Source organism: Malaclemys terrapin, chromosome 6, assembly GCF_027887155.1.
Source record: "Malaclemys terrapin pileata isolate rMalTer1 chromosome 6, rMalTer1.hap1, whole genome shotgun sequence".
NCBI classification, from domain to species: domain Eukaryota; kingdom Metazoa; phylum Chordata; order Testudines; family Emydidae; genus Malaclemys; species Malaclemys terrapin.
The window spans coordinates 10398658-10412731 of NC_071510.1; the positions used below are offsets into that span (position 1 = coordinate 10398658).

Consider the following 14074-nt stretch of genomic DNA (forward strand, 5'->3'; position numbering starts at 1 on the left):
CTCCTCTCTACTCTTGTATATTTGTTCACTTCCACCCGCCCCTGACTCCTGTGATACCACAGACTGGCTGTCTGTCATACTGATTGCTTCTTCCTAAATGCTGCTTGCATACTTAGTACCACCTGACTGGTGGGCTGCTCTATACTCCTCATCCTGTACTTGAACCACTCATGTACAAATGTGTATAAATCACCTTGACTAGCAGATATCGCTATAGGATCCTTTTCCCCCCCTGCTCCTCCAAAAGCCAATATAGCAATTTCTTCTGAGCTGTAGCATAAGGATGTGGTACCAACCTATTGCTATTGCACTCCTCTCCTCAAAATGGAGAGGGGTGAGAAGGAAACCATGAACCAGCTAGACTAAATTTCTGTACCAAGTAAAGTGGAGCAAATAGGGTAAGTCAGGAAGGGCTGCTAGTATGTGGTCTCTCCCTACATGCTCCTGCTTAATTTATTAGTTAAACATCCTGCTTGGATGCAGGAATTTGGCTTGAAACATCCCAAAGGTCCCTTTCTTTGGCATGGCAGTCAGAAGGGGGGTGGGGCATGGAAATTCACGGAATCCATGACCAACACGGAACCCTAATATTAAACTGAGGAATTTTATTTGGAGGTGCTAATGCTGGCAATACTTGGTATGGGGGGATTGGTAGATAAATGTTCTTGCACCTAGAGGCTCTGGCGAACAACTTAATGTACTGTCTCCAACCTATTTAAAAACCAGTACTCACTTGCATACTTTCTGTTGAAGGTACATGTTCTGGTATGGTCCAGAGTGTGTATAAATGCTTTAAATCATTTGAATCAGAGTTTAGAAAACTTATAGATGGCGCGGCTATAACCCATACAAAGGGCTTAACACAAGAGTCTGAGATGAATCTTGCATAGTACTTTCATCGTTGTGCCCTATGCTCTGGAGCTAGAGTTGACTGATCTGAATTCACAGAACATTGGCCACCCAAACTTGTCTAAATGCATTCAGATGAACATGCTTTAAGAACTTATGTTCGAGGACAAGAAACAAGATACAACCTTCCTAATTAAAAGATTATCTACCAACGTAGGCTTGTTTCTATCACTCTGAATTCCAGTTTCAATTTTTGATTTATTTGCAAGTTGGAAAATTGATTCAAATTAGGACTTCTATGCATTGTTGTGGAATTTAATTTCACACATTATAGATTTTGAAATTTACTGTAATCTCAGCTCAGAACTATTGTTCCGCGTCACAGTATAGTACAGTCTGCTGGTTGAATCTAATTAGGGTGTTGTATCACTTGCATGCAGTATGTTTCTTTGCCTAGAATGCTCTACAGTTCCTCACTTGGGAATAACACTTGACTAAATGCTTCCTGCTTTGATTGAAAATCAAATAAAAAATTGACAGCTCCTCATTAAGAGGCAGACTTTCCTCTGACTATATTGTGCTATCTTTACAAAAATGCTTAACTGTCATTTCTAGCATGACTACTAATAAATTGAGTGTTAATCTTTTTTACTTCATCTATGTTCATATGCCAGAGCTGTATTTCAGAGCCAAACCTCAATATATTACAGGGCTCCTTAGAATATGTAAAACTTCTTATATATGGGTTTCACCTTAGAGTACTTCTAGTGCTTGATTGCTTTATAACAGCAATCAAACAGTAATATTTCTAAACTCCTTAGTCCTGACTTAAAAACAAAAGTAACTAGAATTTAGACTTCTAATGTGAAACCACTGGGGTTAAAGAAATGTATCTCTGTATATTACCCAGACTTGACTGTAATTGAAATAGTTGTCTGCAGAAATGAAACTCTCACAATACTTAGTGCATTTAATTCCAGCTTGGTAGTTAAATCACATTTCACAATGATTCTTTACTGACTTCTTGTTGCTTTCATTTTAGTGTATGTGATGTCTTTGTAGCAATTTCATAGCAATTTTGACTTTCATAGCTACTGTTTACCTTTTCTAAAATTTGGAAGCAATTATTAGTGTTGAACTACTAGTAAGACATGCTACATGAACAATGAATCATTGGGTTAAAAAACAAAACAAAAAACCCATATACTCTAGGTAGGGGTGTGGGGGGGTGTGTGGTTTTTTTTTTTTTTATTTTCTGTAGTTTTTCTAGTTAAAGTGCCAACCTCTACGGCTTCTGTCCAGCATTAGGACATATAAATAAATGGAAAGCAGCTAAATGCAAGGCTGCTTACCTTTTTGGTGTAACAACCAACCCTACTGTAAAAGCACAGAATATGTTGGAGCCAGTTAAATTTTAATACTTTGTCTAGCAGTTGATTTAAACCTTCATACTGTTTTTAAGTACCAATTACAGTAGCACCCAGAGCCTAATGAAAGACAAGTGCAAGTACTACACTTAAGAAGGAAAATCAAATGCCCAACTATCAAATGGGAATAACTGGCTAGATGGTGGTACTGCTAAGAAGGATCTAGGAGTATAGTGGATCAATAACTGAATGGGTCAACCATATGAGGCAATTGCAAAAAAGGCTAATATCATTCTGGGGTGTATTAACAGGAATGTTGAATGCAAGGCATAGGAACGAATTCTCCTGCCCTATTAGACACTAGCAAGGCCTCAGCTGAGGTACGGTCCAATTCAGGGCACCACTCTTTTTTTAGGAAAGATGTTCAGCGTATTGGATAGTCCAGAGGAGCGCAGCAAAAATAAGTCAGGTTTTCTAAACCTTATGAAGAAAGGCTAAACTGGGCATGTTTAGTCTTGAGAAGAGACTGGGGGTAGACCTGATATATGAAGACTTGCATTAAGGGCTGTTATAATGATTGTGATCAATTGTTTTCCATGCCTACTGATGGTAGGACAAGTAGTAATGGGCTTAATCTGTAGCAAAGGAGATTTGTTAGATATTAGGAAAAACTTTCTAGCTCTTAGGGTAGTTAAGCTCTGGAACAGGCTTGCAAGGGAAGTTCTTAAAAAACCTCCAATGATGAGGATTCAAAAACAGGTTGAACAAACCCTTGCGAGGGATGGTTTAGGTTTACTTGGCCCAGACTCGGCACAGGGAACTTGATTTGATGATATCTTTCTAGGCCTACATTTCTGATTCTGTGCTTGGTGCCTCATTGTGCTAGGTGCTGTAGAACCACAGTTCCTGTTCTAAGCGCTTGCACTCTTAAGACTGAATGTCACAACAAAACAGAATGGATAAAGGCTGGGGAGGCGAATGTGTCAACACTGATGGTTGAGTTACTCTTACCTAATTTGTTGATCTACAATCTCATTTAATTGTGTTCCTGCAATAGCAGTTCAAGTTCAGCCTTCTCTCCGCGGGACTAACCTAGCATGAATCTATTTTAACTTAAAATCTAGTCCCATTTGTCTTCAGTGAAAGTAATAGGAATCATGACACCATTTTTGTCAAGTTAGTCTAAATAGGCTGAAAATGCCAGGTCCTCTAGCTCCAACTTCTATTATGGGTTTTCAGACTGAAGATAGATACCAGTAAGGCACCCAAGCAATTTAATGAAGTTATTGGCACTAGTTGGCCAAAGTTCCCTCTAAAACAACTTTGTTTTTTTTTTTTTTTTAAATACAGAGAGGAAAATATGAGGTTCCAAAATGGCTTTCTGCTATCAGTATACTGCTTCTACACCAGATGCTGCAGGTAAAGCAATGGGCTCTATCCAGACCACACCCTACAGTACTGTTTCGCTACTCAAAATAGGGTTGAAATATTGACCCCAAAAGCCTAAAATGCAGCCTTTTAGTTCAGAAACTTTTCAAGAAAATTATAACTGGTCCCTGTGCTGAATGGGCTGTGTTCATAGAACATCGCTCAAAGCACTTTCCATACCATGGTGCCGCTGTCATGTTGCTAACCTCAAAGTTGTCTTCCAGCATCTAATGTCTATTCATGAGATTGTAACCTGGCTGTATAAACTTACTGCCCAAGTGTGCTTTTATAGCAAGCTAGATTTATAAAACACAAATTAGCTGGGCTACTGTTAACCATGGTGACAGTGTCAATCATCCCTTCAGCTACTGTTAATGCAGGTTTCCTTAACTGGCCTTTGTGGCCTGACTTACCTTTTTGGGGAAAGAAATTGAATCTAAAATATCTTGCCAATTTCTACTTGAACATTGACTGACTAGATTCTCACCGCCCATTAGGTGGATCCAAAGAAGCGAATTACAGTTAAACATCTCTTGAATCATCCGTGGCTCATGCAGGATTACTCCTATGCTGTTCAGTGGCAAAGCAAATACCCAGTGAGTACACTAACTAGAAGATGACTATAGACCACATAGTGACTGGAGCATAACTTCTTCCTGAATTTGTGCCTTAATGGATAGTATATGGTGATAATGCAAAGACTTCTAAGGGGCAGACCTAAAGATGACTAGTTACTTAGTTCAGCAAGTAGCGAACATTGAATTCTTCAAGGGTCTCTTCTTGTCCGAATGCATATCCGAGATGACTCTCTGTAAATTTCTTAATCCCTATGAAGGGGAAAGACTTCAGTATGCTAGCTGCAGAATTTGCAATCTAGTTAATTTAAAAAAAAAAAAAAAAAAAAAAAAAAAACAGACCTGGTGGGTATTTTCACATCTAACTGGCGGGTTAGATTCTGAGCACTTGTGATGCAAATGGATAGTTGTATGCAGTAAGGTGTAGATTTTTGAAAATCAGGCACTTAAGTGCTGAAGAACAGTTCAGACCTAGGGTATGGAGTGATTTGCATAGTGCTGTTATGCAATTTTGTTTATTTTCTGTAGTCTCCTGTTTGGGATAAAACCTCACTTAAGACTTTATTGAAAACTCTCTATATCCCCTTCACCAAACACTGCACTAGCCAGAGAAGTTAAGCCAGCACAAAAATGAAAATCTAGCAAAGATTAGGTGCTAAACAGGAGGGAAAATATTCAGTTATGTACAGCCAGTACCCACATTTGGCCATTGGGTGTCATTGTTTCTCTAAGCAAAGAGCTTCTTTACTGTACATGCAACATCAGTTCTAACTCATAACTGCAAAGTTGTACAGCTGTATGCATTTTAATAGCTTTGTTTGTTCCTTTTTAATTAGGGGAGGAATCGAAGTGCACGGCTTTATCTCCAACAAAATCACATCTCTTTAGCAGTGTCGGTTATTTACCAAGGGTCATGGTGAATTTTCTATCATTGGCAACTTTTAAAATCAAGAATTGGATGCTTTTCTAAAAGATCTGCTCTAGGAATTATTTTTGGGGAAGTTCTCTGGCCTGTAAGCCAGGATGTCAGGCCAGATGATCACAATAGTGCTGTCCGCAGATGTTGGGCTGTCAAGCCCAGAGCCATCTGGCTTCATGGGAACATCCTATTCAAATGCTGATCTAAAAGATTTCACAAAATCTGAAGCTTTCACATTACTAACTTGTTCTTGCAGCTTGGGCATCTTGATGATGACTGCATAATAGAACTTTCTGTGTTCCATAAATGCAGCAGGCAAAATATGACCAAGTTAATTTCAGAGGTAAGTAACCTGCAACCAGAATAAGTTTTAAACTTTAACATTAACAGACTCTAATACTCATTGGTTCAAGTATGAAACTTAAAGCTGTCCATTGCAGTCTGATCTATGGATTGAGTATTGGTTACTTAAGAATTCCCAATTCTGAGGTTTGGCAGGTTCTTGTCCCAAGATCAAGCCGATTATTAAAATTACTGTTGAGTTGGGAACCCTGATGTGCATGGTTGTGAAACGCACTCTTTAGGAACTCTTCTGTATTTGTAATTTATTAATACATTTAGCAAAGTCACAAACACTCTAACCCAGCAAGGTAGATGGAGATAATACAGAATGTACATCTGAACATCCCTTGCAGAACAACCTGAAATGTTAGCCATTTTCTTCCTCCTCACCAGTGGCCATGCTCCTGGCACCTCCCAAGGGCCAGTGTCTCTTCTCTCCCTCCTCAGCACACAGGCTAGGATACAACTTTTATGTTATGTTACGCTCATGCCACTATGCCTAATGCATATTCAGTAGGTGTTTCTCCCCTCTTCTTTGTTTTTACTCACCATACTAATATTGGGGTGCCCTTTCCTATAGGTTAGTATATTAATGATCCAAATTTATTATCTTGTGTCAATTTGTTGCAATGGCACTCTTGTGGTGTGCAGATGTTTTTATCCTAAAATATCCTAATGCTGGTGTTTAGCTCATACTCCTGTAGTTGCCTGGTGCTATGTACAAACTTCCCCCTTAAATGCTCTAGTCCCAGTTCCCCAAAACTTGGGGGGTGAGCATTGAGCCATCAGGATACAGGCCTGTAGGTTCCTTGAGTTACTGCTAAATTAAAATAAATGCAAAAGCAGTGGTTCTCAAACTTTTTGTACTGGTGACCCCTTTCACATAGCAAGCCTCTGAGTGTGACCCCCCCCCCTTATAAATTAAAATCACTTTTTAAAATTATATTTAACACCATTATAAATGCTGGAGGAAAAGCCGGGTTTGAGGTGGAGGCTGACAGCTCATGACACCTCCCCCACCCCATATCCCAACCCCCAGTTTGAGACCCCTGTGCTAAAGCTAGCTCTATGGGCTACACAAGACCGTTCTTTTAGAGTATTACTATTTTAACTGGAAGCTCAGCTGTAGTTCTGACACTACATTTTGTGGATTTTTGTTTATTTTCCCCCCTTTTCCCTCATGAATCAATCAATCCCTGACATCAAAGTTTTTTAACCAGGATCCTAGTGTCCTACGTGGAATCCCTTGAAGATCAAGGGAAACTTACGGTGGTTCTTCACTAGCTGTGACTCCGTGTGCTGGGATGATTTGTTTTAAAAACAATTCAATAATTTCATGGAGAACCACTTCAGAATACTATCTAAACAGGAGAATCCTCAAATGTGATGCTGAATAGGCAGAGAAGCAATGTCTTGGTGTTTGCAAATATAATGGAAAAAGTGATGGAATAATGTAGCTATTCCATTCAGTAGCACAAGCAACATGACAATGTGGATTGTATTCATGGCTAATGTGCATTTTTGTTGTAAGTCTTCTAGCAGAATTCCACATATGTATAATGGTTCTGATACTCCTAGTTTTGATGTAAGATTTAATAAAATGTTAGACTAGACCGTAAATACTATATGCTAAGCTATTGAATAGTGAAAATAAATAACTAATTTAGCTACTTGGCAAACTTGAGAACCCAAATTCATACTTAATGTTACTGTATCTAGTGGTATGCTGAAATAGCTCTTTCAGAGGGAATACCAGTTCTCCAGGTAGTAGTTATAGTAGAAACCAACTTCCTGGTTGGAAATTGTGCATGGTGTGCAGCTAGTATGACACACATCTGGGGGAATGAGAACTGCTGGCTAACATATCTATACTTACTCCTGCTCTACAGCTCTGGAACAAACTTCAGAGATTACATCATTGTTCTCGGGCTATTAAAATGAGTAGCTCTCTTCGTCCAGGATGCACAAATGATGCACTGACATAGCACTCTTTAAATCCTTTTAAAAGGATTTAATGAACTTAAAGTAAGCCTAATCTCACACCCCATCCTGGGAGGTTGGCAAGGACATCCCTATCTTTCAGATGGGGAAATTGACCAAGAACTCAATTTGCCTGAGGTCCTCCATTGATTCAGTGACCACTGGAAAAGAACCCAGGTGTTCTGTCTGAAACCCTGGCCCTATTGAATTCACTGGGCGTCTTGCCATTGATTTCAACTGGGCAGGGGTTTTGCTCTGTCTTTAGCCTCTGCTATAATCTCTAGACCACATTTCCAACTTGCTTGCAGGAAGGGTGGCAGAGTAATAACAATGCAACTCCATTGAAGTCTATGGCATTACAGTGGGGTGAGCATACAGACCTGAAGAGTCCATAAGAAGTAGATTGTCCTCCTTGCAAGAGAATGGGTGCTAAAAGTGTAACTTAAAGCAGTGTTTAACATGACTCTCTTAAATAGCAGCATTCTGACACATTTTCCTTGGTTTTAGTGGAAATATGATCAAATATCAGCAACATACCTCTTGCTTCAATCCAAGAAGGCTCATGGTAAGCCTGTCCGTCTATGGCTTCCCTCTCTAGCAGTAGAAAACGCTAGCATCACGCCATCCAGAGAACTGAAGGTAAGTTGTAGGCCTCACTACTGTACCATGTTAATGCAGTGTTTGCTTTTGCACTGGCTTCAAAAATAAGATCCCATTAAAAAGGGACTGTATAAAATCTAATATATAGGAGGACATACTTTCAACTGTGTTTTTGTCAATTGAAATAAGCTAAGGCTGTCACTGAAAACTTGTCTTTATAACGCTGGGAAGTGACTGACTAACAGCAGTTTCAGGCAGTTTCTGCCTAAGTTTCTCTTGGTACATAGTTACAGATTTATAAATGTAATTTCTTCCTGACATAAAAACAGAGGGCACCAGTTCAGTGTTTGGGCACTGGTATAATACAGTCCTACGGGGAATGCCATGAGCAAGTGGGCAGTTGCACCCACCCACAGACTGGACTGGTGCCTTTCTGTATTTGAGAGCAATTCAAAGTATGCAGTGCTAATTAGTGAAGCCTGGGTGTGTCCCAAGAAACCACCACCTCACTATGTTCCATTTTAGTTGTTGAAATAAACTGTTGCCCTTAGATTTAAATGTCTAAAGTTGGCATGGAGTTTGAGTGACTATTTTAACTTGGTTTGATTCTCTATTGATCTGACAGACTTCATCTTCAGGTAGCTGTCCAGGCCCTTGTATAAAGGGTGATAGAAGGCTATGTTCAATTTAACTTGGAGTTTGACCGCTTGTATTCTGATAATTTAGGGCCCTACCAAATTCAGGACCATGAAAAATGCATCACTGACCATGAAATCTGGTCTTTTGCATGCTTTTACTCTATACTATACAGATTTCACAGGGGAAACCAGCCTTTCTCAGATTGGGGGTCCTGACCCAAAAGGGAGTTGCAGAGGGTCACAAGGTTATTTTAGGATGGCAATACCACAACCCCTCTTACTTCTGAGCTGGATGGCCGGAGAGCGGTGGCTGTTGGCCGGGTGCCCAGCTCTGAAGGTTGCACCCCGCCAGCAGCAGCGCAGAAGTAAAGGGTGGCAAAAGCATACCATGCCATCCTTACTTCTGAGCTGCTGTTGACGGGGGCTCTCCCCAGAGCTGGGTTTCTGGCCAGCAGGCACTGCCTTCCAGCTCTGAAGGCAGCACCGCTTCCAGCAGCTGTGCAGAAGTAAAGCTAGCAGTGCCGCAACCCTCCCTACAATAACCTTGCAATTTCTCTTCTCACCCCCCCCTGCTCCTTTTTGGGTCAGGACCCCTACAATTACAACACTGTGAAATTTCACATTTAAATAGCTGAAATCATGAAATTTACAACTTTTAAAATCCTATGACCTATTGGTCAATCTTGTGTCCAACTTCTGTGTCCCCCAAACAAAGTGTGTTTTAACTACTTCTTCCTGATCACTTGTTACTCCCATTTGTAACTGCGTGAACTCTTCCTGAGCAGTCAGTCCTACAGTTACTTATTTCATATATTTAAAAACTCCTCTAAAAGACCATCCCAGTCTGTGCTCTGCTTAAAGTCTCTGGGCCTGTTCTGTAATGCCCAACTCTACATTGCTAACCCTGTTTGCATGTACATACCATACCCGTGACCAGGTCAGTCACTCCTTGACTTACTGTAAATTGAAAACCACTAAATCCCAGCTTGAGACAGGAATGGTGCTTTTAGTAGACATCTAAACTCCAGGGTAAAACATGCATCTATTCTAATATAAAATTGACTATTAGGAAAACCTCTCCAGATTGTTGGGACTGCACATGAAAAGGCATCATGTCAAGAGCAAAAAGCAAGAGGCAGTCTTTCTATACAATTTGGGTGCAGCTGTTCCTCAAATATTGTGTTCAGGACATCCATTATTACAATTGCATTGACAAATGAGAAGGTCAGCTACAAACAGGCTTGAGAGTGGCTATCATGAAGAATAATGGAGTTAAATATGTATAATATGTTTTGCATGGTTATAGTTGGGCTTTACAGTTTGTCACTGAAAGGTATATGTTCCAAGTGTAAGATTCATTAGGATGAGGCAAGGGAGAGGATGGACTTCAGAAGGCAACCTTCCTGACCACATCTATTATCCTGGAGACTTTTTGCTAGGATAAGTTATGGAAGCCTCATTGTTTGGGATATTTAAAAGTAGACTTGGCAAAACACCACCACTAACAATAAGAGCAATCCATCCGAGATGAGCCAGATACCTCAAATATCTCTTCTGTAACACAGCCCATTAGTCCCAGTACGATACACTTAACTTCTCGGTGCCTCTGCACCATAAGTGCCCTACAACATACCAGCTGAAGATCTGTTGGTGATCAGCCATTTCAGCATAGGCCTCCAACTGGAGCTGATCTACTATCTGTGAAAATAAGCTGGCAGGACTTCTTAATTTAGAGATTTTTTTTTTAATATTTTTGTTTGTCTGTGGTGTCAGTGGCTTGAATATAATTAACTGTTATGACAAGCAGCTTGAAGTACACAGGTTTTCCAAAAGAATGACTTAACTAAATCATACCTGGAATGACAGTGCTCTTTTCTAGTAATGCTTTTAAATTTTGCCAACTGGAAATAGTGGGGGGTGTGTGTGTGTGTGTGTGTGTGTGTGTGTGGTGCGTTTTTTTTTTTTTTGGTCACGTATAGAAGTATTTCTGTAATGGAGTGAATTTCTCCTTGTCCATCAGGTCCTGTTCAGCTATTCATGGAGTAATGGGACATAATTTCAATTACAGAATCTGGCTACTAAATTCTTGGCTGTTGTTAACAGGTGTCTGATAAGGTCTTTATAGTAATCATCAGTGGCACATCTGGTCATATACCAGAAAGCTACACTTTGGCTTTCAACAGTAATGAAAAATCTGATCTTGGCAATATCCTTGACCACTGGCCAAAAGCCATCTGTCTCCAGACAAAACATGATGATGCCTTTTTATAATGGCTGACTTTATTGCTTGCCATTTCATTGGAGTGGTGGGGGAGGGATAGCTCAGTGGTTTGAGCATTGGCCTGCTAAACCCAGGGTTGTGAGTTCAATCCTTGAGGGGGCCACTTAGAGATCTGGGGCAAAATCAGTACTTGGTCCTGCTAATGAAGGCAGGGGGCTGGACTCAATGACCTTTCAAGGTCCCTTCCAGTTCTAGGAGATAGGATATCTCCATTATTAAAACAAGGCCTTCCAATGAGTTTCTGCAATCCACAAAGGGGTATATTGAAAGCCATCTCCTGTCCAGTCACTCTGGATTAGAAATTAAATATGTAGATTGTTGTGAGACTTTTACCAGTATTTCATTTGGGGGGGGGGATCCTAAAGCTTGGAGCTAAACAAGTTCAGCAGGGGCTTGGAGAAAATGCTGTTCTGGGTTGACTGACTTTATCTTTAGGTTTAGATACTAAACCTGACACTACCATGTGACACTAAAGGTGGTTCACACTTTGTAAAACTGGAATTTGACTTCTCCCTAACAAATGAAGGGAGAATTGATCATGGATCTTAAATATTTGATCTCTGACCATGAGGGGTGCTATTTCTGCCCCTTTACGACAAAAAGCAGTGTAAGCATCTGACTTGCTACAAAACTAAGGCAGGTCTACACCAGTGCTTACTTCAATATAACTGAAGTTGCTCAGGGGTGTGGAAAAGACCCCCCCCCAGCAATATAAGAACATGTTACACCAATCTAAGCACTGGTGTAGACAGCAATATGTCACCAGGAGCCACGCTCCCACACTCAGGGAGGTGGAGTAATTATGCCGACAGGAGCGCTCTCTCCCATTGGCATAGTCTGTACTAGGAGTGTAGACCTGCCTTGAGTAGCGTCGCATGTGCCACTAGCTAAACTGAAGGTAGCCTAGCAGGAAAGTCCCCTGGAGAAAACAAATGCAGGCACTCTTTAAAAGATGTGGGCCATAACATCACTACACCAATAGCAACAACTAAGGCTGCAGCACACAGAAAGATGGAAGCAAACTCTTCCTGACCTCTGGCAGTTTGAAGGAGCCCTCACGTACAATTGGCAGAAAATCCTGTCTGATTTGACATCAGTTGAAACCGTCTCATTTCCATCAGAAAGTGAAGGTTTTTGCTGATGTACTCCGCTTTAAATGGTTGACTTCCCACAACTCTTTGTTCCAAGGTATCATACGTAATATGGCTTTAACCAGCTGTTTCCCATATTCCTTCACTATATTTCCTTTTTGGTTTGTATATATTTTGCATCTCCTCATGGGACCACTTCTGTAGTGTTAGCTAGTGTGGCAGCAAACTAAGGCGCTTGCATGTAGAAATCAATGGCAGGTATTGTATTTTTCTGCCCTTGATGCATAGGCTCCTTGTGTTTAATAGTGCTTTCAGAATAATGTCACATCTACTGATGTTGCTTATTAAAATTTTCATTGTGGACTTAGCCCTCCAAACATGATTTTTAGATGACAAGTGACCTGAATGAGAACTTCCCGTGAGATACTGCCCATAACTAGAAACTCTATTAAGAGTAATGCTGTAACTATTAAAATTAACTCTATAATGAAGATCTTTTTTGATGAAAGTTTTCACTTAATGTCTCATTGGAATCTCCTTTTTCTTTTTAAACAGTCTAAAAAGAATCTGACTTACGAAGATGTGGAAGACTGTAAGGAAATGCCCTGTGCATTTGGATCCATGGAATTTTCAGATGATGCGCTTTACGAGGAATCTCCATTTGCAGGCTTTGCTCTATATACACCCAAAACAAAGCAGGTGCTTGAAGAATTACAATGATTTCCTATAACAGTTGCTCTTAGTTCAAGAGAATCTGTCTCTTTGACTCTTTTTAATGCACACTGCATTTATGTTTAAGTATCAATGCTTAGTGCTGCATAAGAGAGTCCCTGGCCAGAAGATCTTACAAAGCAAGATGAAGCCAAGAGTCTTTTGGTTGTCAGATGGCTATTACCATAAACTATAACCCCTTTTCCTAGCTTGTGGGTCCTCATTTACTTGGATGAGGAGAGGCCGGGGCCCTGATGCTCACCTTGTGTGTAGGGGCAGTGCAGAAGAAGAAACAGAAGTGGGGAAGGATACAAAAGGGATGGCGAGGCTGACGTTATTGGCAGTGAGGATGTGCCAAAAGACTGGATGGGGGAGCAACCATGGTCTCAGCCCCCCACGCTTAAGTTAGTGGAAGCGCTTCTAATGAGGGGACGCACCACTGACAGAAGGAGGATAGTGTTGACCTCAACCACTGCAGTGGTTGTAAGTAGACTTAACGTAGACTTAAAGGCATGTCTACACTTGAAACTTAACTACTTTGTGGATGGGTTGAAGAGAAGTGATCTGGGATTGGGAGACTAGGGTGAGAAGCTGAAAGAACTAAGGAGGATTAAGGCACCGGGTAGAAAGGGCTTAATTTTTTGTTCAGGGAGAGAATAAGTAGTGACTTAGATGTGTGGGCCCAGAGGAAGAAGTCTGGAGTACTGGGCTGCATGTGAGCTATGTTGACCTGACCCTTGTAATATATACTGTGTGTGGTCAGTATACTGGCAATATTTTTAACATTGTCCAGAGTTAATTCACCCTTACTTGATCAAATTTCTTGTAGCATTCAAAGCATCAGACACCATTGGATAGTGTAGAATTCACACCACCTCCATCTCCAGTGGCAAGAAGAGCAGCATCAAAGAAAAGTGAAAACAAAGAGAATTCTGACTTGGCATTGACTATCAAGAATGAAGAGCCGTTTGTGCTTCCTGCACCGAAGACTCCTCTTAGTAAGAGCCAGAAGGAGAAGAGGATGCAAACCACACCAAATCAAGCACTTCCCTCCACAGGTGTGTCTTACTCTAGACTTCCATTAGCTATGTATGCGGGATGCTTAGAGTTTGTATAGCTGAAAATGTTCTACTCTAGCTAAAACTTATACCTACAAGAGTTCTGGATGGCCTATTCCATCTTGTGATCCTAGACTAGGCAATACTCACCAGCCCACTCTTCTTGCTGTAAGAGGTTAGACCACGCTACGCAGAGTTAATGCATCTTAGTGCTACTGTTAGCTTACTATGAGCT

The 14074-nt window shown here is 40.7% G+C and overlaps 1 protein-coding gene across 2 annotated transcripts in view; it reads left to right on the forward strand.

Moving 5' to 3' along the window:
- MELK (maternal embryonic leucine zipper kinase) overlaps positions 1-14074 on the forward strand; it is a 38718-nt gene that overhangs the window by 10264 nt on the left and 14380 nt on the right. For both annotated transcript variants that reach the window (XM_054032363.1, XM_054032364.1), the window contains 6 exons: positions 3567-3635; positions 4142-4240; positions 5395-5481; positions 7968-8099; positions 12626-12769; positions 13611-13839. In XM_054032363.1, the coding sequence (XP_053888338.1) occupies positions 3567-3635; positions 4142-4240; positions 5395-5481; positions 7968-8099; positions 12626-12769; positions 13611-13839 (760 nt within the window). The remainder of the gene's footprint in view (positions 1-3566; positions 3636-4141; positions 4241-5394; positions 5482-7967; positions 8100-12625; positions 12770-13610; positions 13840-14074) is intronic.